This window comes from Trachypithecus francoisi, unplaced genomic scaffold, assembly GCF_009764315.1.
Source record: "Trachypithecus francoisi isolate TF-2019V2 unplaced genomic scaffold, Tfra_2.0 Lachesis_group4, whole genome shotgun sequence".
NCBI classification, from domain to species: domain Eukaryota; kingdom Metazoa; phylum Chordata; class Mammalia; order Primates; family Cercopithecidae; genus Trachypithecus; species Trachypithecus francoisi.
This window is the reverse complement of record NW_022681469.1, coordinates 11,079,465-11,104,511: the sequence shown is the minus strand read 5'-3', so window position 1 is coordinate 11,104,511 and position 25,047 is coordinate 11,079,465. Positions and strand designations below refer to the sequence as shown.

Sequence of the window (25,047 nt, the reverse complement as noted above, 5' to 3'; positions counted from 1 at the left end):
CCTTGCTTGGAAGACCAAATGTCTTTTTTTCTTCCCCCTCAGAAATGTATTACCATTTTTCAGAATTTATATTTTCTAAAACCCAATATAAAATCTTATATGCAACCATTCTTGACTGAATTGTGTCCTCTGAAAAATTCATCTGTTAAGCCCTAACCCCGAATGCGATTGTGTTTGGAAACAGGGTTATTAAGGAAATTGTTTAGGTAAAATGTAAAATGAAGCCACAAGAATGGGGCCCTAATGCAATGGGGCTGGTGCCCATATAAGAAGAGGAAGAAACACGGGAGAGGTTCCTTTCTCCACTTTAGTTCACGGAAAGACCATATGAGAACACAGTGGGAAGGTGGCCCTCCACAAGCCAAGGAGAGAGGCATCACCAGAAACCAACTCTACCAGCATGATCTTGGACTTCAAGCTTTCAAAGTACCAGAATATAAATGTCATCTAAGCCACCCGATCCGTGGTGTCTCAATACAGCAGCCTGAGCGGACTAATCCAACAGTCTCTAAGTATTAAATTTAGAATTGGTCATCAAGATTTTGTTCACCTCAAGGAAATAAAATGACTCAGACTTGTTTGTATCATTTTCCTTTTCTATTTTCAGATTATTTGCAACTTGGAGACTCTGCCATGCAAAAGCATGTGGCAATTTCCCCTTCTGGATCCTCACAAGAGAAAAATAAATTCACACAAACAAGATACTCAGACGCTTTATTTATTCTGAAAAAAAAAAAAAGTAAAATTGCTACATTGAGTTTTTCACTGGTCAAGATTTACCTAGCTGGATAGGTGTAGGCTCCTTACTCCTTTCTTTGAGGTATTTGCTCTCTCTTGATTAAGGGTGATGGATTTTTATTGTCCCACTTCTGAGGGGAGGATTTATATGTCTTCTAATTTGTGTAAGTTGGACTGCATCATAAATGGTTCACCCTCTAAATTACAGAGTAAGTTTGCCAATAGAGATGACCTTGTTTATTAAAATCTAATTAACTGAAGTTTTAGAATGTCCCTGAGTGGGTTGCTGAATTTCTGATTTTCTCCAAACCAATATAGATCAAAGATCCAGCTGGCTGGAGTTAACGACAAAACTCTGAACCTCACCGTGAAATTATCTAGTTAGTTCCTCTTTCAGACATTTTTTCCAAGGTACAAGCCCAAGAATCTTTTAATACATTGGCCATCCTATTTCAGAGAAGCCATGTGCCTGATTATGAGTTGGAGAAAGAGGCCTGGGTGCTCCTTTTTCACTGCAACTGAAATGAGAGGACCCTGGAGTGTAACTTTCATTCCCCAGCAATAGTCAGTCAGAATGTCTCGATCATGTGCCACTTTTCATCTTCCGGACAAAGTTCTATGCTGCCTATACACATAAGGCAGTAATATTCATGACTTTTTACTGCCAACCTTGGAAAATAATGTTGGCAAATTGATTACAGACCTATGGGATAAAACATAATTAATTGATTCAGTTCCCAGTCTATATACAAAATTGCTGAATGCTAAAATTCCTCTGGTTTCTGCTCTATTGCTTCTTCCATTTCTCACTTCAACTTTAAATAATTGTTTAAGATTTGCCTCTTCTTTCTCATCTCCCATTTAATTATCAGCTATTGAACTTTTTCTTCACGACACTACTAGATCCCTTTGTGTCCCGTCCGCCGATGAGCACCATATTGATATAGCTGATGTGCATGCTTTAATTTTTTGATACCAGACATTTTTGCAATACTTAACATAATTTACTACCTCACCCCTCCTGCCCCCCAGAAATTCTCTGTTCCCTTGGCTTATAGTACACATAATTCTTTTGGTTCCCTCAGAATTTTAGATCATGTATTTTTAACTTACTTGGTTCATTCTTCTTCTTTCATGCTTGACACTCACAGTGATCTCAAGGCTCTCTCCATGACTGCATTCTGACTTGCATTTAGTCCCAGTAACTGAGAGATATTTTGAAATTCTGCTTTTATTTGGGCCACCTCACCCTGAAGAGTAAGTACTTTTCATTGCTGTAGCTTAGGTGGTGTGCCTTTTTCAAACATCTACGTCCCACAGCATCTTCGAGATATTGATAACATAAAAACAAATATCAATCACAGACTTCAGAGATGGGTAAAAGAAACCATTTCCACCTTCAAATCAGTCTTTTGTATCCACTAGGGGAGCAAAATGACCTGCTGAGTTGAAGTGGGAATAACAAAGTATCTCAAAGATGATGTGATGTTTGTAGAGAAAAGATTGTGGCAGTAATCAATATAGGAATCATTTATATGGATCTGTGTTACTTGGAGGGGGCTTTAGAAATGGCATCAAGAAGAAAAAAAGCAATGCTTCTTGGTTTAAAAGATAATGCTTGTATCATTGAAAAACAGTACCTTTTAAGATGGCCAAATCCCCAAAATAAAAATTCAAAACACATTGTACTCCCTTCTGAGTCAAAACGCATCGGGACTAATGCTCTTTTGAGCAAACCATGGTATTTAAGCAAAAATTTATGGAATGGGGGCTCTGATTATTGTTTTTCGTGAGTGTTGATATCTGTGGAAGCAATGAAGGAATATACAGAAAGTAAATTAGATAAAGACTTGATTTATAAAAATTATCCAGGTTTAGAAAATTTTATATATCCCAAAAGAAGTCATAAATTAGGTTTCCCCAGGCTGTGAACTAGACTAAGGTGTCATGTACCCTCACATTCCAAAGCTGAATGCCCTGTCTGTCCGTGACACCCAGTTACCCTCCTTGGGTGACATAAGAGAAGCCCAGCAATTCCTGGGGACGTCTCATAGTACCAGCAGGAAAGATTTATTTGCAGAATTGAGATGTCAGCATATTCCATCTGCCCACAACCATCATCACCATCGGACTATCCCTGTTTAGTTTCAAGGGGAAGAAACATGAATGTGTGGAATGAAGCCAGCCATGAGCAACCTTTAAAGGCACCCACCCAAGAGTCATCAAAGCAAGAGTGAGAAGGGGTGTGAACTGTGCGGAAGCAGAGGGAAGTTGTAAGTGACTGGGTGCACATGGCATTCCAATTTCTGCATTTATTTATTGGTTATAAATAAAGTTTCAGAAACACCAAGAAGTCCTAGACTATTCACTCTAATTTTAAAAGATATACTGGGCCATTATAACGGAAGATTTTCCCCTTGACTACTTTTGAGATGCCAGGTATGGCATCGCTAGATATGAAAACACATGGAGATGGCAAAGAGGCTACACATCAAGCATTCCCTCTACTAATCATGCAAATGAGTAATGATTTTAAAAATGTAAGGAACTCCTGCTTAGGGAAAATATGAATGTAGATGCACAAAGTAAAATGTAAGTAGTCCAAATTAGTCTTCAAGCCAGTGAGACAATTTTCCTATATGATAAAAAGAAGAAATTCTTATATCATTTAAAGGAAATACATTGAAATTATGTTAGAATTTTAAAAATGTAAACATGCATCTTTCCTTCTTAAGTTCTAGAGTATTGGAGATTTGATCTGCTTTTTTCTAGCTCAGCTATTAACTGGTTGAGTACCTTAGTCCAGGCATTGTTTTATTCCTAGTCTATTACCTCTGAAAAATGAGGGTAATAACTAGATAATCTCCCAAAACGTATGCTGGTTACTGTTCTAATGGCCTGCGAGGAAACTGTGTAGGACTACAAAGTCTTGTCTTCAAAGGACTCACACTGCACATCTACATGAAGAAATATTGGCCCAGATAAACTAACCAACTTACTTTTACATAGAGGCAGAGCCAAGGTAGGGTTCACCTTTGCAAATCTAAGTCTTGTAACCCTTTTACTACATTAATAAGATATGGGTCTTCTAATTGAATATTACTTTCTAAAGAAGTAATAAATCCCAAATACAGAAAAAAAAAGATACTAAAAATATTTCAAGAGCGTTCAAGGAACTCCAGTATAAGAAAGGCTTGTTGTTGGGTTTTTTTCATCTGTCTCCATTGCTAGTAAGTACATACGGATAACTATTTTAGAGCTGTGCCTAGTTAATGTCTATGTTTATTCATGTATTTATTCAATCATGAAACATGTGGAGCCAGCCACTTTTATTTGAATCCACTTTAAATAAACACTTTCGTGTTGATTGTATAAAGTTTCATGAAACAGTATATCTGCCCTCAGGGAACTTGCTTCCCAGAAAGGCAAATCAAAGAACATTTTGCAAAGAATCCCAAAATGGTTACAAGGGCTTTCTAAGAGAAGTCTAAATTGAACAGATAATTGTCTCACATTTTATAAAAGGCCTAAACTATTCTCACTGAAAAGCAGTCATTGAATCTGTAATTACTTTGATTTCACTGGGGACATAGGCATGGATTCTAAAGATCTAATTGTGATGGTTGTTTTCTTAATCACTCTTATTGCTTCCTAGCAACACTACCTTCCTTCTTTCCATGCAGGAAAACTCAACAGTCAATGCTGGGCAAGGACACTATGAGAAGCATTTAATGGCACCCACCCAAGGGCCACCAAGGCAAGAGTGAGGAGGGGTGTGGAGGGCCCCACTGCTTATTTGCCCTTCTGATGATCCAGCCCCTGTTTGTTCTATGAACAAAGGCTTTAACTTCTGACATAAAAGTGATTTTTGAAAATGAACGTAGAGGAACTGGCAAACTCAGCCCATGGGCTTCCCTTTTAAAAACACGGAATCACTTCCTCATAGTCATTTCAGTGATGCCGGGAATGTTTCTCTCACTCTCCAATTCACCCTACACCATTCACAGAGATGTGATTTTTAGAACTTTGTCAAAAGACAAAATTGCATAAAAAATTAGTTTAAAGTTCTAATTGGCTTTTATTAGCAATTCTCAAATTGGGCAACACCTCACTCTATAAAATGGAATCGCTGTCCCAACGCACTGAGTAAAGGAGGTTGGCTTTATAGGCAGAAAAGGTCTGAAGAAAGAAAGCAGAAACAAGGAATAAAAAGTGGATTGGTCACTTCAAAGTTACTTTACTTGTAGGGTTAAAACAAGGGTATCTCTTATCATGCCAGCTCAGGAAAACTGGTCCCCTTCCCTTTTTTTTTTTGTTTTGAGACAACGTCTTGCTCTGTACGGTGGTATAATCTTGGCTCACTGAAGCCTCAACTTCCTAGGCTCAAGCAATCCTCCCACCTCAGCCTCTTGAGTAGCTGGGACTGCAGGTGCATGCCACCATCCCCAGCTAACTTTTAATATTTTCGGTAGAGACAGGGTTTCACCATATTGCCCAGGCTGGTCTTGAACTCCTGAGCTCAAGCGATCCTTCCACCTTAACCTCCCAAAGTGCTGGGATTACAGGGATGAGCCACCATATCCAGCCGAATGGGACCCCTTCTGATTGATGGCTATGGCTCTCCTGTTATTTGGAAAACTGATCGGTTTCAAAGTTCAGGTTAGTTCTGTGGCATCTAGCACAAGTGACTGCATGTTGGTTTGGTCTGAGTTGGTGGGGCCTACTGCAGGGCCTACTCCAAAACAATGGTCTCCCATGAACCCTGTTTGGCAGTCTCATGAAGGCATTGCTTCTACTTCACTGGTTTGTTAAGTAGAAGGTTTAAGGTTTGTCACCTTTTTCTCCGAGGGCAGGTTTTGGTAGAGACTTGGACAGAGGGCATGTAGCAGAGAAGATACAGGAAGATGGAGCTGAGAACAAAATAAATACAATAAAATAAAAATTCTCCATACTTTTAAAAATATTTAACAAAAACCAACTTTGACTTGAGTTTATAGGTTTCCTATCCTTTTTTATGTAACATTAGATATACACTTTTAACAATTAGGCAGTATTTGGTATTAATCATGAAGCAGCATCTTATTTCTAGGTAGAGTCTGTCTATTTTTTTAAGTTGTTTTAAACTTTTTAAAGATTTTTTAGTTATGAATTTATTTTATTTTATTTTATTTTTGAGACAGGGTCTCATTCTGTCACTCAGCTGGAGTGCGGTGATGTAAACTTGACTTGTTGCAGCCTCAACCTCCTGGGCTCAAGCAATCTTCCCACCTCAGCCTCCCAAGTAGCTGGGAGTATCGATGTACACCACCATGCCTGGCTAATTTTAAAATTTTTTATGGAGACAGGGTCTCACCATCTTGCCCAGGATAGTTTTGAATTCCCGCCTCAGCCTCCCAAAGTGCTGGGATTACAAGCATGAGCCACCGTGCCTGGATGTGAATTTTTATTTAAGAGATAGAAAGAATAGGAACAACCCAAAGATCCTCTAATAGAAATAACTAGACATTAATCAAATGTATAGTTTGATTAATGGTATGTCTATGTTTAACTTTTTAAGAAACTGCCAAACTGTTTTCAAAAATGACTGGGCACAGTGGCACTTGAGTGTAATCCAAGCTACTTGGAAGCTGAGATAGGAGAATCATGACTTTACAGCCCACTTCCCAAGTTTCCCCAAATCCTTGTCAACACACGTTATTGCCTCTCCTTTTGATTATATCTTTAGTGTAAGCTATTAGTAAAATAACTTTCCAGGAAAATTCTTATAGGTTTTTACCTTTTAACCTACTTTTTCTGAACACTTGCTGTGGAAAAAGTACAGTGTATTTGAGGATGACTGTTAGGAGGCAGAAAAGGTGGAGAAAAGAGAGGCTGGGCTCAGTGGCTCATGCCCATAATCCCAGCACTTTGGGAGGTCAAGGTGCGTAGATCACTTGAAGTCAGGAGTTCAAGATCAACCTGGCCACCATAGTGAAACCCCATTTAAAAACAAAAAAAGATGGAGAAAAGAGATACAAAGATTTATAGGTAAAACGAACTTAATTATATGAACCAGAAATCATACAAAAGACTCCAAAATCTCCATCCTTGAGATGCAGATTTAATGCTAAAAATATTGGCATTTTCAGAATATTACAATGACGAATGTTGACAGTCAAACAGAATTTTATTGTTAAGCTTGTCTTGGAAAAACCAAGACTGTTTGATTGTCTGTGATTGAGGCACAGTCCCTAAAGCTAGTTTGGAAAAGTGACAAATGTTTCAGGCTGGGATACAAAAGACAAATTCTAAATAAGGAATGAAGAAGATAATGAAACATGGAGGAAATTGGTGGGACATTCTGTGCCATTTAAATATGTTGACTCTTGTTAATGAATGTCTATATAGAGGTCAAAGGTGAGGAAAACAGATAAAGCATGGGTATCTAAGAAAGGTGTGTTTTCTATCCAGGAAGAAAGGTCAATGGAATACGTAAATATAGTGATACAAACTTTAAAGGTAGTAAAAGCTCTTAAAAACAGAGTCAGTAAAGATTTTGTAGTCCCTGGTTCATAGTTACAAAGTGGAAGACACCAAAGCCAGGAAATATACCACTTTATAGTTCATTACCCTACTATTTCCAGTGAGATGTGTGCAAAAGACTTGTTGGACCTTATTGCCAATTGGCATTTGAGACTATCTACAGTTCTTTTTTTTAATAACCTCATTGAGGTATGATTTGAATACCATAATATTCATCGATTTTAACTGTACAATTAACTGTATAAGTGTACAGTTTTTTTTCATCAATTTTTAGTAAATTCATTGAGTTGTGCAACAAATCAACACAATCCCAATTTAGGACATTAACATTATCCCTATAAGATTCTTGTTTACCAGGAATTTCTGTTTCTATTCCCAGCCCCAGACAACCACTAACCTCCTTTCTGTCCTTGTAGATTTGCTTTTTCATATCAGTAAAATTAGAATATGTGATTTTTTTTGTCTGGCTTCTTTCACTTAGCATAATGTTTTTGAGGTTTATTCATGTTGCAACATGTATTCAGATTTCATTCCTCTTTATTGTCAAATAATATTTTATTGTATGTATCTACCATACTTTTATCCATTCACTAGTTGGTGGGCATTTGCATTATTTCCACTTTGGGCCTCTTATGACTAAATCTGCTATAAACGTCTACCTAAAAGGCTTTGTGTGAACATATGCTTTCATGTCCCTTGTATAGATATCCAGAAGTAGAATTTCTGAGTCATATGGTATGTCTATGTTTAACTTTTTAAGAAACTGCCAAACTGTTTTCAAAAATGACTGGGCACAGTGGCACTTGAGTGTAATCCAAGCTACTTGGAAGCTGAGATAGGAGAATCATAACTTTACAGCCCACCTCCCAAGTCTCCCCAAATCCTTGTCAACACATGTTATTGCCTCTCCTTTTGATTATAGCTATTCTGGTAGTGTGAAGTAGCATCTCAGTGTAGTTTAATTACATTTCCCTAATGAATAATAGTATTAAACTTCTTCTCATGTGTTTATTTTGTATTTGTACTTCTCTCTTTGAGATATCTTCTGTAGCTATAGCTTTGACTTCCTGAATTCTATCCAGAAATTTCTAGTTTGAGTGATGCCGTGATGGAAATGCGTGAAAGTACACAGAGTATACATTTTTTAAGGGTTACTAAATACCCCTAAAACTTCACAAAACAGAAGTCCTTCTACTCTGCTAGAATTATTGTATAGGAAAACTCAGTATAATCATTTTCATAATATTTGGTAGAAGAACAGGCTCATTGTAAAAACTGGGGATGTTTATTTTTCTTTAGGGCTTCTTTTTTCTACTTTTTCATTAAGCTAAGGACAAGACTAAACTGCCTGGAGGCTTGTTTGCTTTCTCAGCAAAATAAAAAAGTCAAGGAAAGACAGCAGAGCAAGACAGAATTCTTCAGAAAAACAATACCGAAGGGAAATAATAGTAACACCACGTTAGAGAAACAAAATCCATAGAATCAAGCTTTACCTGAGTGACAATGCTGATGGAAATAGCATGCAAGAGTCTTAGTTCAGGGCCTATTTGAAATGGATGATAGAATTTTTCCAATGTATAACTTATTATGCTAACAGGATAAATAGTTACTGAAGATCTCCCTAAATTAGATTGACCTCAATCTGTAAGGATCATAACTTTCAACAAAGGCTCGTTTTGCTTGCAAAAAGATTCACGCAAGATGCTTAGATGGACATCATAAAAGTATTTCAGAGGACCACCTCTCCAGGACCCAAATTGGTTGTGGAGGCTAGGCACAGTGGTTCACACCCTGAAGCCAGGAGTTTGGGACCATTCTGGGCAAAAAAGCAAAAGCAAGACCTGTCTCTACAAAAAAAAATTTAAAACAGCAGGCATAGTAGCATGCACCTGTACTCCCAACTACTCAGGAGGCTGAGGCAGGAGGATCCCTTGAATCCAGGTCGAGCCTACAGCGAGCTATGATTGCACCACTGCTCTCTAGCCTGGGCAACAAAGAGAGATCCTGTCTCTAAAATTAAAAAAAAAAAAAAAGTGTAGGTTGTGCTGTAGGATCACAAAAACTTTGTGCCAGTTAAACCACTTTACTGCCTTTCATGAAGTAGTTTCCACAACTAACGTAGAGTCTGCTGTTTGAGAATTTCACATGCCATTGTTTGTGGCTTTACATTCTCTGGATCCCTGTTAGATCTTTGGTCAAAAGTGACCAAGGAGGCATCCTTATACTATTTTCTCCTTTTATTATTTTCTCAGCTGACAATTCTTTCCCTCTTTTGTTGATTGGGTAAGGAATATCTGAGTGTTATTACTACTAGCTATATGGCAACCTCTTATAAACTTCAATATATCATTAAAAACATTGGTTGATTTGGGCATGAGGTAGTTCTAGAATTCTTTTTTGCTTAGTATGGCATGTTGATAGATTAGGGGTAAATGTGAATAAAACATTGCAGATATCTTTGAATGTATGACTTACAAATAACCTCAACATTTTAGGCTAACTAAATGTATCTTTAAAAGGTAATTTTCACCTCACCTATAAATGAGAATTAAAAGAAAAATTCTTTGATTTTAAAAATTCTTTGATTTTAAAAGATAAATTCTCTGATTCTCATTATTCTCATCAGTAAAATGGGAGTAATGTACACTATCTCACTTAATGATTATTATTCTCACTTAATGAATCATGATATTAAATTTTTAGTATCATTGACCAATAATGCAAACATTTTGAGAAAACATGGCTTATAAATTTCTGTCATCCCTGATGTTTATCAGTTTTTCTTGCAAAATAAAACTAATTTACCTAAAAGTAGAAATGCTGGGTCATAAAGTACACGTTTAACTCTAGTGGATAATTTCAAACAGTTTTCCCCAGAGCATATACCAATGTACATTTCTACCAGAAATGTATGAAAATTCAGGTTGCTCAAGATCATTGTCAGCACTTGGTAATGTTGGTGTACTATTAAACATTTTTTTAAGTTCAAAACCTACTAAAAGTCTACATTTATAAAATTATTACAAACACTTAAAAGTTATGTTTTCAAATTATGAGATTGTGTAGATATGTGAATTCCTATAAGGTTATACACATATCAATTTGGGCAACACAATTACATAATAATTGGAATATTTCCAAGCACTTGTTTTAAAAATGCTTTCTCCTAGCACTAGTTTCATAAGAAGGTAGTACACTGTCACTGATCATAAAAAAACCATCATTACTGGCTGGGAGCAGTGCCTCACACCTGTAATCCCAGCACTTTGGGAGGTTGAGGTGGGCAGATCACCTGAGGTCAGGAGTTTGAGACTAGCCTGGCCAACATGGTGAAACCCTGTCTCTACTAAAAATACAAAAATTAGCCAGGTGTGGTAGTGGGCATCTGTAATCCCAGCTACTCGGGAAGCTGAAGCAGGAGAATCACTTGAACCTGGGAGGTAGAGATTGCACTGAGTCGAGATTGTGCCATTGCACTCCAGCCTGGGCAATAAGGGCAAAACTCCATCTCTAATAATAATAATAATAATAATAGTACACCAACATTACCAAGTGCTGACAATGATCTTGAGCAACCTGAATTTTCATACATTTCTGGTAGAAATGTACATTGGTATATGCTCTGGGGAAAACTGTTTGAAATTATCCACTAGAGTTAAACGTGTACTTTATGACCCAGCATTTCTACTTTTAGGTAAATGCTCGATATAAATGAATACTAATAAGTAACACATCTATAAGAACATTCATAGCAGCTTTATTCATAATAGCCAAACAGTGGAAACATCCAAATGACAATAGAATATTCGTTCTCATTGTTGTGTAGTATTTTATTTATATGATACAATATTTTGTATCATATAAATAAATATTTAAAGTTGAGTAGAAGGAGCTAGGCACAAAGGAATACACAGTGATTCCATGTACATAAAGGTCAAGAAAAGGCAAAGTTCATCTATGATGGCAGTAGACAAAGTTATGGTTACTTCTGAGGGGGTATACTAACTGGGAAGGGCATGGTGGGTGCTTCTGGGGTGCTGGAGCTGTTCTAAATCATTATGTGGGTCATGGTTGCACAGGGTTGTGTGTGTGTGAGCGTGTGTGTGTGTAAAAATTCATTGAACTGTACCTTTCAGATTTTCATGATCATTATTTATTTAACTACAGAATGTCATAGAGATTCCACCATTTAAAGATCTTGTTTTTATAAAATTACCCATACTATCTTATAGGTGCTGGAACAGTTAAACAATGAAGAGTAGCCACAATTGGCAGAGCACCTTCTCTTCCTACAGGATAGAGCTCACTTGTACCAAAGCTGACATATGACTGCCTGCTATACAATGCAGAATAAATTTAAAAGTTTATTATTAATTAAATTTATTTCCCACTGTTACAATAAATAAATTGAAGTGTAGATGGTTTCTTTCCTCTTGCATGTTTCTTTGCATTTATTCTCAGTACATATTTTTGTCCCCTCCTTTGGCCCTTCCCAAACCCCTTGCTCAACTTTGGAAACTTGATTGAATTACACAACAGTTGCCTACCATGATAGTAGTGGGATATTTGCTCAGTAAATTCCTAAAGCAAAAATGGACAGTTATGCCCCATTATGAGATAGAATTGGCAAATTCTTCCTATAAAGGACCAGAGAATATACATTTTAGACTTTGAGGGTCATATGGTCTCTGCCATAGCTTCTCAACTCTGTAATTGCATCATACATAGACAATACATTTTAAAAAGTGGCTGTATTTCAATAAAGCTTTTTTATGAACACTGAATTTTATAGCATCACAAAATACCATTTTTTCTTCTGTTTTAAAACAATTTAAAATGTAAAAATCATTCTTAGCTTTTGAGTCACACAAAAAGAAGTGATGGACAGATTTTGGGTCTCAGGACTTAGTTTGCAGAGCTCTGATTTAGAGTCATGTAATTTTAAGTAATAACTTGAATCTCAGCCTTCAGTTCCATCATTTCTAGTAGGTTGTCAAATTACCGTATGCTGTTAGAGGGTGCTTTTATTTATCGTTCCTTTAAGAAGCACTAAATATTAAATCTAATATCAAAGGCTTTGTTTCCTCTTTGGCATGATTGTAATTCATAGGACTTCTAATAAAAGAGGATAGGTTTGTAAAAAATTCCACTGAGATATTTGAGGCCTAATCCTTAGTAGCTACAGTGTCAGTCAGAATCACAATGCTTTTCTGCATCATCTTAATTCTGATCTGATAAATAATTACTTTTTAAAAACCCTTCATTTTGAAAACAATGAAATCACTAAGGCAGTATATAATGCATCTATTTGAGACCCTCTGGCCAAGTTCGGTGACTCCTTCCCGGGTTTTATGGGTCCTGACACATGAGGAAACAGATATTCACTGACCTTCAAGAAGGTCAGAGGTGTAAGTAACGGCTCCACACAGCACAGCACTTTCAACACAGGCCTCCAGGTTGCTTCCTCTCCATTCCCTGCACTATTTGCCAAGAGACATGAACGGCAAATCTTTAAATTATTGAACTCTGTCATTCTCCTGTCATCCAAAATCAGGGTGGGTTTTTTTCTGATGAGTTCTATGTGCATTTTCAAAATTGTTATTTCTATTCAGACTGAACCATGTAAAAAAACATCTGAAAGGGTAAATTGGAGGAACGACATCACGTTGCTTTGTGTCTCTCACCCATTCAGCCCCAAATGAGGGATCCCTCAGCCGTCGCAACAGGAAAAGGGGACAAAGGGGCACTGATTTTCCGTGAAGGTGAAATCTGTTGCACAGGCCCCAAGACTCCCTGCACATAACTCAGCTTAAGCCCATCTCCAGGAACCCCTCCTGGGTTTCTGTGCTCCATTCTAGAGTCAGTCCTTTGCAACTAGCCTTGTCCTTCTTCATTTAGGGTGGATACGGGGTAGACTTGGGAGACCTGAAACAAGATAAATATAGAGTCAACAGAAGGACAAACTTAGGAGGAAAGCCAACTGGGCTCAAATCTCAGCTCCACTCTTCAGTGTAGATGGAAATAAACAGTTATTGAACACCTGTTCTGTGTTGGAAACTTCACATAAACTATTCCAGTTGTTAAACAAGAAGAGAGGAAGGAACAAAAAAAAGGTTTTCCTTATTTAGTTGACGTACAACAGGAAAGAAAACTTCTGAAGGAACTGCTTCAAAGCAATGAAAGAGACAAAGGTTGTTTTAAAAGAGGGTTTTGCTTCACATATTATTCAAGTGACCAGGTTGACTTTGTTGAACTTCTGATTCCGTGACAGCAGCAAACTCTGCATGTGTGCTCAGGGTTTGCCATGCTGTGGTGTACTCTCAACCTAAAAGAGTATGCAGCATAATGGTTGTGAATCTCTGGAAATCAGGGTGTCACTTCTGTTTTCCAGAGGACAAAGATGCCAGAGGGGCTTCTGATCAATATGCTAGGAGACCACCTACGGAAGAGAGAGAACAACTCTTTAACTGTGGCTTTACTTAGTAAACTTCCAAACGATTACTGAAATGTCATCATTAGACACCTTAAGCAACTAGCAGAAAATTCATATTTCTAACTCAGCCTCTTCATTCTTTTTCTGTCTTTCCCTGTGATCCAGGAGGAAGGATGCTGGCTTCTTATCGTACAAAGATCACCTGCCAGTGAGCCAAGTGGTGGTTGGAGATACTGACCGGCAAGGCTCAGAAGCCAAATTGAGTGTGGGTCCTCTGCGCTGCCAAGGAGACAGTAAGTTTGCATGGCAGCTATAGCTTGCACTTTCTTATCCCATTTAAATATTGTTTCCAGGCTGCTCAGAAGATGCCTGCAATCAGACTTGCTCTTCTGTGGCTCCTACAGAAACATCACGCAACCCAAGCAGAGCTAACTTAGAGGAGGGGAACAGCCATGAAGCCTCCAGTACAGGAGCCGAGATTTGGGCATAAAGTGGGGATATCCATCTTTCCTCTGTATTCATATGTAACAAGTTTGACTACCTAAGTTTATGGTGATATAAATAGCAATGCTAATAGCATAAATGCGGTACTCAACAGCTGTGATTCCACTGAGTGCTGCTGTTAATGCCATTAGGATGACTATTTATATCACCATAAACTCAGTTTATGGTGATATAAATAGCATTATGGCTTAATGTATCATTGTAAACTTGGATGATGGCCATATAAAGTTTGACATTATTGCTATCAAACTTCATCATCATCAGAGCTTGATGGTCCCTTGTAAGCCAAAGATTGTTTCTGTAACTATGTCTTGTTTCTGGATTAGTCACCCCAGAGAGGAATTTGGGGCTGCTAGCTTGGAGAGTGGGAGGTAAGGGAGTTGGAGCGATGGTCCCTCCTAATTAAGGGCACCATTAGGATTTTATGTTGTTTGATACCCTTCGGTGTGCTTTATGTGCAGTCAGAGGGAAAGAGTGACACGGTTGCACCGTGGGGATTCTGCAGCGAGCGCCCTGGGCATCGTTTTCCCTCTTCTTTTTGGGACACGTGGTTTAGGCAACTCTCCTGAGAGTTCTATGCTTTCGTGATTATGTGCCAGGCATCCAGAGACCTGGATTCTGCTCCCCGAATAGCTGACTTGCCAGGAGACCTCAGGCAAACCCCTTCATTGTCTTAGCTTTGGTAATGAGAATACCACCAGCATCCCACTTCCTCCTGGGAAGGCTGTAAATATTTTAGTGCCTGGATTTGGATTCCTCCTAGCAAAGCATTATGTTAGATGGAGTATTATTACCACTTTGTAAATCAATGGAGAATTAGACCTACTTGATAATAAATTACTGCGTCCACTCAAAGAGGTGTCCTAAGGAACGTAACGATGCATGCTTAACAGTTTCCTACTTAGTAAATTGAGGTTGTCGGCAATTAAGCAAAGCCATGTTCCTAATACAAAAGGGAGATGGACTTTGTACCAATTTTTCTCTACTTACATTGAAAATGCTACCTGTAAAATTGAGACTGGCCAAGATCTTTATCACACACGTATTAAATAATAATACTTCATTTGTTCAGTCAGGCTTAGTAAAACTGTTCAGGAAGAAATTTAATTTCAACTGCCTAAGAATAGGATAGTCACCTAAAGTAATAGTATATATACATTTTAAACAAATACTATAAGAAATGAAAGATAGCGTTGCTCTAAAATTAGGAAGACTGTCATGTGTTGTCTAATGAAAGTCATTTTTTTATGGAATAATTACTCATTAGCATATAAAGGTAAAATATTCCTGGCTTACCGATTCTAATTCTGAAGTTAGCTTTGAATTTGAGAAAGTGTTCCCATTAGATGATTGATTAATAAAAATTTCACTTCTGCAAACTTTTTTTCTTGTTTGTTTTGTTTTGTTTTGTTTTATTATGGTTTTTTTTGAGACGGAGTCTTGCTCTGTCACCCAGGCTGGAATACAGTGGCATGATCTCAGCTCAATGAAACTTCTGCCTCCCGGGTTCAAGTGATTCTCCAGCCTCAGCCTCCCAAGTGTCTGGGATTACAGGCGCACACCACCACGCCTGGCTAATTTTTGCATTTTTAGTAGAGATGGGGTTTCACCATGTTGGCCAGGCTGGTCTCTAACTCCTGACCTCACGTGATCCACCTGCCTTGGCCTCCCAAAGTGCTTGGATTACAGGCGTGAGCCACTGCACCCAGCCTTCTGCGAACTTTTTTTACCATTCTTAAAAAGAAGATTCTAGGAACATTAAATAGTAGATGCTGCAGTCTATGAGCAGTTTATAATTAATATTAGCTTATTTGTTCTTAATACATCAACCACAGGAAGAATTTATTGTGAGACTGTCATTCATCTAGAACTTTCCTAGGTGCTCTGGAAAATAAGAAAAAGAAGTTCAAACCATGTTATGTGAAATGAACATGAAAAAATATTGGAAAACACAACTTGGTTTATAATTTAATTTTAGGTTTTGTGATATAAAATTATTGCAACTGATAAGAAAGGAGCCATAGAAGGCGTCTTTCAGGCAGACTTTCTTTTTAAAAAGAGAAAATGGGAAAAGTATAGTGGTCATTGTTCATTTGCATTTCTATTCTAGGGCTGTTGGTCTCAGAAACATTTTTAGAACCTATTAATAAAATGAACTTTTATTTATTCACATTACATGATCTCAGTATATTTATAATTACTGTAGCTTCAGAGAGACTCTTTTGAATAATATTTTACCTGATATTTCATGAAAGCAAAAGCAGTCAACAGTTAATGGCAATTATGTAGAATACTTTTGTGTCTGTGAGAGAGAGAGAAATCTCATTGTTTTCCAGGCAACTGAGAATAAGTATTCTACCTGGTACTTGAATTGCCTTGTAGCAGTCAGCAGCTGTGAAGCCCACGTGCCCTTTAAGAATGTTCTCACATGGACACAGTAATGATAGAGCGTTCCGTATCAATTGCATTTTCCAGTTTTTATACATATACGATCTCCTTGGATACACACAGCCTCCTGTGAATTCGGTAGGGCAAATATTAGTCTTTCTGCTTTACAAATGAAGAAAATACTTCTTTGAAAATGGCATTTACACAACAAATTTCTGAGCACGCTTTCAGGATCTGAGAAGCTTCAGGACAAAAGATGGAACAGAGAATAGAAATAGTTGTGTCTGTACAAGATCAGAGTTGTTTTCCCAACTGCACTCTCTTTCCTGAGCCAATTGTTGATTAAATTAAAATGTCTTAAAAATATTTCATTTGGGTCTTATCCCACCCCTGGCCTCAGCCATCCATGTCAGTTACCAATATAGTACAAACATTGTAGGGATTAAATGTATGTAATTTAAAAAGTGGCATGGTGCATTTGTCCTGCTGTTTATAGAGATGAACTTACTTTGTGTCATTTACTGAACTCTGTTCAAAGCTACAGCTTATAAAGACTAAACCTGTTGTTGAAAAATATCTCTTGGTTTGAGGAGTTGAGTGATGATAGCCCTCAGAAGCTGCCTCTTGAATTAGGCCCCAGTTTCATCCTCTAGTCTCAGAGAATGAAACCATTTTTGTGGGCTCAGCCCAACCATTTCAGCAGTTTCGGTTGATTTCATCATGCCTGCTGTGTTATATTTTTGCTTTGATTCATCTGAACTCAGACCCATATAATCAAAATGCTAAAGAAAATCAGTGAGTGCCACTCAGATCTGCTGCATTTCCCATATAGTGCTGTGAAATGCTTATGTCCTTACAGGGGTGTGTGTGTGTGTGTATGTGTGTGTGTGTGTGGTTTTTTCTTTCTTTCTTTCTGTTTTGCAAAGCCTATCCGAATGGAAACTTCAAATCTAAATGACGCTGAAAGTAGGACTGGTGATGGATGGTTCACTAAAATAAAAAGTGCTTTGAAAATACAAATCCCCCTCTTAAACTAGGTGTACGCACCTAGAAACAAAAGCCATTTAGAAGATCAAAAATCAATGATTAGGTAGACGTTGTTTCAGATTGAAATATGTAATCATCTTTGGAGATGGCTGCCAAACTTTCATACTTTCATGAAATTAGTTAAAAAAAAAAGAAAAGACTTCCATTTTTTGGAGGTGGAAATCTCATACTATGTCTGATGAATATAATTAATTGTAGGAATATAGTATTTGGTAGACAATTGCTTTATTTTCAGCCATATGATGTAAAATTTTACCGTACTCCTAGGGATACAGGGACTGTAAATAAATACTTTGGAGCAAGTTTGTCAGAACCATAGGAAAGGTTTAAAAAAAAAAAAAAGCAAATGTTTTCGGTAAACCATGTAGATAGGTAGAAACAATTCCAGAAAATGTCTTATTCAAGGGCATCTTTCAAGGCCATGCCAGAAATACTGGCTGTGAGGCTGGCGACAGAACACTGGAGTCACACTGCAGGATTAAGATGCAAATTCAGTTTCTCAGAGCTATGGAGGTGACCCAGAGAGATAAGGAAGGAAAGGCAAGGCAGTAGTAACACGTCCAGTTCTGGAACACTCAGAAGGCAGACAAAGCTGTGTGTAAAGAAATAAAGATATTGATGGAGATTCATCCAAATGATGGTGAATATTTGTTCTTTGGGAAAGTTATTTTATGTGCCAGAGTAATAGGAAGGCCATGATCTGTTTTTTGCAAGAATTTTACAAACCAGCATCATAACCTGCCATTCCCTTGCCAGGAAAGATAAGGTGGCCAGGCGTGGTGGCTCACACCTGTAATCCCAGCACTTTGGGAGGCCGAGGCAGGCAGATCACTTGAGGTCAGGAGTTCGAGGACAACCTGGTCAACAAGGTGAAGCCCTGTCTCTAATAAAAATACAAAAATTAGCAGGGTGTGCTGGTGGGCACCTGTAATCCCAGCTACTCAGGAGGCTGAGGCAGGAGAATCATTTGAACCTGGGAGGCGGAAGTTGCAGCGAGCCAACATCATGCCATTGCACTTCAATTTGGGTGACAGTGCAAGACTCCATCTCAAAAAAAAAGAGAAAAAGAGAAACAGACAAGGCCATGTCTGGGTCTCCACGTTGTTTCTGTACCAATGAAACATTTCCAACAGGGGTGCAAATGAGCGTAACTCTCCTTCAGAAGATAATACCCGTGAGAATACATAGGCCACATACTGAAGGAGAAACCACCTCTCACCTGGGCTCAGGAAGCGATTCTCCTTATTGAGAGGAAGCAGCTCTCCAGGCTCCAGAGAAGAGTTCAAAGTTTATTTTTCTCGTTTTTCTTTGCTGCTTCAGGCTTGGAAAAGACACAAAAGGAAAACGGGCTAGCATGCAGGTTCTAAACCAATCACTTAAGATTCATTTTCTCTCTTGATTCTCCCAACATCCCTTAATAGGTGATACTGTGGATCAAACAAACAAACAAAAAGGCACCTCTGTAAAATATTTAAAGAGGTTAATTTAAGCCAAAGATGAGTGATCATGGCCCAAGCTACAGGTTCAAGAGGTCCTGAGAACTTGTGTCCAAGGGCTACAACTTGGTTTTTATATGTTTTAGAGAAACATAAGGCATCAATCAATATATGTGAGGTATACATTGGTTCAGTCTAGAAACAATGTGAGAGTGTGGCTTACAAGTCATAGGTAGATTTAAAAATTTTCTGGTTGGAGGTTGGTTAAAAGAGTTATTATCTAAAGGTCTGGAATTGATAGAAAGGAGCATCTGGGTTAAGATAAGGGGTTGTGGAGGTCAAGGTTCTTATTACGTAGTTGAAGTCTCATAGATGGCTGCCCTTAGAGACAATAGATGGCAAATGCTTCCATTTAGACCTTTAAAAGGTGCTTAGACTCTCAGTAAATCTCTTCTGGATTTCAAGGGCCTGGAAGGGGAAAGTTCTAGTTATGTTGATAGAGATTATTTACAGAGGTGAATTTTCCCCCACAAAAAAACGACTTTGCAGGATCATTTCAAAATATGGCAAAGAAACCTGTTTGGGCATGAAATATTTTTATTTCTTCCTTTTTCTATCATGTGATGTTATACTAGAGTCAGATTAAAATTTGGTATCTTATGGCTACAGTCTGTAAACTGTCATAATGATGGCGGGAGTGTGGCAGTGGGGACAACCAGAGGTCACTCTCGTCACCATCTTGGTTGTGGCGGGTTTTAGCTGGCTTGTTTCCTACAGCCTGTTTTATCAGCAGGGTCTTTGTAACCTGTGTCTTGTGCCAACTTCCTGTCTCATCTTGTGACTTAGAATCTTTAACCACCTGGTGAAGCCCAGCAAGTCTTAGCCTTATTTTACCCAGCCTCTATACAAGATGGAGTTGGCACTTAGATTTTTAGTTTTGGTTCGCAGTACCTTTGACTCCAGTGTACCGATGAGGAAACAGAAGCAATGTTATTAGGTGCTTTGCCAATACGTTTCAGAGCTCAGACCGGAATCTACCTGGTTCCAAAGTCCTCATTTCTACTCTACTCAGTCAGAGCTGATGTTAGGATAAAAATGGGAAAGAAAAAAGAACTATCTTATGCTCTCAGGGAGTGGCTGGGTCTAGCTGTTTGCTGACAAGGGGGTCTAGGGAAGCATCCCCATTGCCCTACGAAGGGTCACTGAAAAACCAACTCACAAGGCAGATTAATAGAAGAAAAGGCATGCAAATTTTACTGCCGGGAGTGCACAGGGAGAATCATAGAATAATTTCTCACTTCCCAAAGGAGTTCAGAAGCTTATACATCATCCTGGAAATATAGGTTATGGAAGCAGGGGAGGAGAGGAACTTCGCTTTCACTTTCAAAAGGACTATTTACTGGCCAGACATGGTGGCTCACGCCTGTAATCCCAGTGCTTTGGGAGACTGAGGCAGATGGATCACTTGAGGTCAGGAGTTCAAGACAAGCCTGGCCAACATGGTGAAACCCCATCTCTACTAAAAATACAAAAATTCGCCGTGCGTGTTGGCAGGTGCCTGTAATCCCAGCTGCTCGGGAGACTAAGGTATGAGAATCGCTTGAACCCAGAGGGTGCAGTGAGCCAAGATCACGCCACTGCATTCCAGCCTGGGTGACAGAGCAAGACTCTGTCTAAAAAAAAAAAAAAAAGGACTATTTACAAGTTCATCTCTGCTGTTCCTATCCATTTATTCTCCCTGGTAATCCCCTCAACAGAATTCCTCTTCTCTCCACTCCCATAATCTGTTTTTCCAGGATGGTAAATAAGTTTCTGAACCCCCACTGGGGGCGGGGAGCGGGGAGTGGTAATCTCTCTGGGGCTCTCCTTGGTTCTCCACATGTACATGTTAAATCCATTTGTATGCCTTTTCTCCGTTTAATCTGACTCTTGGGAGTTGATTTTATTATTTATTTATTTATTTATTTTGCGAATCTTCAGAGGGCAAAGGGGAAGATTCCCTTGGCTCTTACACTGCTAAGCTGTGTCTTCTAACTTATTCTTACATGAAGTGCTGGTTCTGAAAGCAGAAGATGAAAAAAGGATAGGTGACAAAAACCGCTCCCAAGCCCATGCTTAGTGGAAAAAAGATCCCCCTTGATTTTGCACCCCTCTTTTTGACAAGAAATCAAACAACTGATTGTTCTCTTTCCCCTTACTGCGTCTGTTCTGCCTCCCCAACAGCGTACGTCTTAAAAGTAAACACAGAATCTAATTCACTTTTATAGTATCAGTAGTATCACATGCCTAACACCTAGAAAGGATTCAACAAATATTTGTTGAATGAGGAAGAAAAATAATACATCAAAGCAGAAGGAGAGTGATAATGGCCGGTTTGGCCTGAAACTCAGTTTCTGCCCTTAGGGCACTCATCAACCCAAGCAGAGAAACTTCAGGGCCCTGGGGCTTTGGAACTCTCTAATGGAGCCACAGATGCTGGGCGAACTGACTTCCTGCATGAAATCTGGATTTTAGAGCCTGTTTTCCTAGACCCCTCATTCCCTGCTTGGGTGCAGCTCTTGCCTCTGCCTTTTCCTTTTTAGAGTTTCCATGACACCGTGTGCTCTGATTTCTGGCTCACTTTGCTTTCCTACTGTTGTTCTGAATGCTTATCTCTGATTCAGCCCCACCCAGAAAAGAGGTCGCCTCAGGCAATCTATGTAGGATGCTAATAGATGCATTACCAGCATAGAGGACCACTTTCCCTCTGTCTCTCCATTCCTGCCCTGGCCATTCATTATAATACATTTGATTTACTTGGGTTTGGTCTTCGTCCCTCGTGCTTTTTCATCATCATGATAGGCTCATCAATGATTTTTGAAAACAGCATTAACATCACAAATCTCAGAATGGGTAACATTTGATCATTCTCAGTAACTATTTCCTGAGAAGATGCTCTAAATTATTTTTCTTTTCCCATTTTTTCCCACAAAATGTGGCTATATATTTTTGCCTCAAGTATAGCTCAAAACAAGACCAAGAATCACAGTATCCTAACAGTGGAGGCGTCTTACAGATCAACCAGTGCAGAACCTCTCACTTTACAGATGAGGGTCTGGTCTAGAGAGGTTAACTCACTGGCCCAAGGTCTCACAGCGGGTCTGCAGCAGCGCACATGTATTAAAACAGTTTAATACAGTCTGCATCCTTAGTCATTCCCCAGGACCAAAATGAATGTGGACACCCAAAGAGGAAACTTTGACCTGAAACTCTGACCTTGGGTCTCTGCCTATCAACAGCTGAGTGGTATCAGAACCCTTAATCTTACCCCATCATGAGATCAGTCATCTGGAAATCTTGATAGAAAACCCATAGCCACAGGAGTAAGGGGTCAGTGGCAGAAAGTTGATGACTTCTGGGTTTTTTTGTTTTGTTTTTTGTTTTTTTAATGTGTGTGTGTGGTTTGTTTGTTTTAATGTCTCATTCTGGCAGGTTTTTAGGGTTGATAATAGAAGGCATGAAAAAAACAAAACAAACAAACAAAAAAACCACTCTGGAGTGATGCCTAGAAACCATTAACCTCTATTTTTTCTTAATGTCCCAACCTTCACTGCTATTGCCATGGGCTACTAGCAACTGAGAAGCAGTAGTGGATCTAAGAACAAGCAGAAATAGTGAAATTTTCAGGATCACAACCTAGGCTGATTCCCATTAATGGATTGAGCCCTCTGGGCATTTCTGAGGTCAGCTCCAATTACAAATGCTGCAACTTTTGCAAGTAGATGGAAGCCTTCCCTTTTGTCTTTCAGACTCCAGAGTGACTTTAAACAATTAGAAGAAATGAACAATTCCTATGAAGGAAATCAGCCTCTTTAAGATTACTCAGTTACTCAACTTTAGCTGCAAACTCACTGTTGAAATGGGAAGTAAAATTGGTTCCAGTTTGGAAAAAAGTCTTTCTGTTTCACAATTGATATGATACTTGTGTGCGTGTGACCGATTTTCTTACCTGTCCTTTCAAATACTATTTGTATTTGGAAGAATCGTCACATGCCATAGAGGAATTAATCAACGTGAATGATCTGATGCCAGACTTGGTTCTGCAGGTCTGTGTTGTCAACGAAGAGTCAAATTCTATAAAATATTTGAAGACATCTATTCTGAGCCAAATATGAGTGACCATGGTCCATGACACGGCCCTCAAGAGGTCCTGAGAACATGTGCCCAACGTGGTTGAGGCACAGCTTGGTTTTATACATTTTATCTATTTTACGTTATTTTATTTTGTATTTTATTTTTCGAGACAATCTTCCTCTGTTGCCCAGGCTAGAGTGCAGTGGCATAATCTTGGCTCACTGCAGCCTCCACTTCCCAAGTTCAAGTGATTTTCCTGCCTCAGCCTCCCAAGTACCTGGGACTACAGGCACAGGCCACCATGCCTGGCTAATTTTTTGTATTTTTAGTAGAGACGGGGTTTCACCATGTTGGCCAGGCTGACCTCGAGCTCTTGACCTCATGTTCCACCCCCCTCGGCCTCCCAAAGTGCCAGGATTATAGGCATGAGCTACCACGCCTGGCAGGTTTTATACATTTTAGAGAGGTATGAGACATCAATCAAATACATTTAAGAAATACATGGGTGTGGTCCAGAGAGGTGGGACAGCTCAAAGCAGGATGTGGGTGGGGGTTCCAGGCTATAGGTGAATTTAAATATTTTATGGTTGACAATTTGTTGAGTTTGTCTAAAGACCTGAGATCGATAGAAATGGAATGTTCATGTTAAGATAAAAGATTGTGGATACCAAAGTTCTTTTGAAGTCTTATAATGGATGCCCTTAGAGACAACAAATGACATAAGTTTTCTATTCAGATCTTAGTTAATCTCTTTAGGATTGGGAGGGTCTGGAAGAAAAAGATCGAGCTATGTTAATAGAGATTCTTTATAGATGCAAAATTTCCCCCACAAAGAACAGCTTTGGAGGCCCATTTCAAAATATGGCAAAGAAACATGCTTTGGGGTAAAATATTTTGATTTTCTTCCTTGTCTTGTAATGTTATGCCAGAGTCAGGTTGGAAAGGAAATCACAATAAATAGGTTAACTAAAACTCATCTGATGAAAATTTATGACTTGTAGGGCATGACTCCCCACACCCCTTAGATAGGAATTTGGGCAAGACAAAAAAAAAAAAATCAGAGTTTAGTCCTCAGTGTGGCTGGGTGAGTTCTGTCTCCTCCATGTCCTCTCTCTGGGTGCCTGTCCCTTCCTGAACATGTCACTCTCTGCAGAAGAAACAGCATCCCCAGATGCAGGCGAGAGATTTCTCTGCCAATTGAATCCCCATAGTTGGGTTTCTCTGTTGAACTCTGACCAGTCTTTCACTATTTGAAGAGAATTAGGCTTGGCCTATTGGATCTAAACATCCCCAGTGTGGAACATACTTTGGAAGTGACAGAAACACAAAGTGAAATAGAGTCTAACCTATTCCAGGATCAGTTCCTGAAAACAAATTCAACCTAAAAGACTTTATTGAGAAAAACGAGACATGGCTCTCATCCTGGATCAGTTTATGTTTTAGTAAGGGTGAAAATTTTAACAAAGTGGAGGAGATTAGGATGGAAGTTTGGATTCCTAATGGGACTTTAAGTGGAAAACTCAGAGGCCTCATGTAGTAGTGCTTTACGAATGTTAATGTACTTAGAAACCACCTGGGATCTTGTTAAAATGCAGATTCTAATTCAGGAAGACTGGAGCAGGACCTGAGATGCTACAAGGTGTGGCTGCCACTGCCAGTAGCCTTGGAATGGCTACAAGGTGTTGCCACTGCCAACAGGCCACACTTAGACCAGCAACCTTACATAGCAGCATAGTGAATGGTACAGACTTTGGAATCACACACACCTGGGTCCAAATCCCAGCTTTCTCCCTTACTAACCATGTGCCTTTGGACAAGTTCCTTCACCTCTGGGCTTTCACTTCTCACCCAAATCCTTACCTCAGC

At 38.9% G+C, this 25,047-nt stretch overlaps 1 protein-coding gene across 1 annotated transcript in view; it reads left to right on the top strand.

The window, feature by feature from the left end:
* CNTNAP2 (contactin associated protein 2) overlaps positions 1-25,047 on the top strand; it is a 2,313,133-nt gene that overhangs the window by 1,838,773 nt on the left and 449,313 nt on the right. Inside the window, exon 15 of the mRNA XM_033192342.1 lies at positions 13,859-13,986. Within this exon, the coding sequence (XP_033048233.1) occupies positions 13,859-13,986 (128 nt within the window). The remainder of the gene's footprint in view (positions 1-13,858; positions 13,987-25,047) is intronic.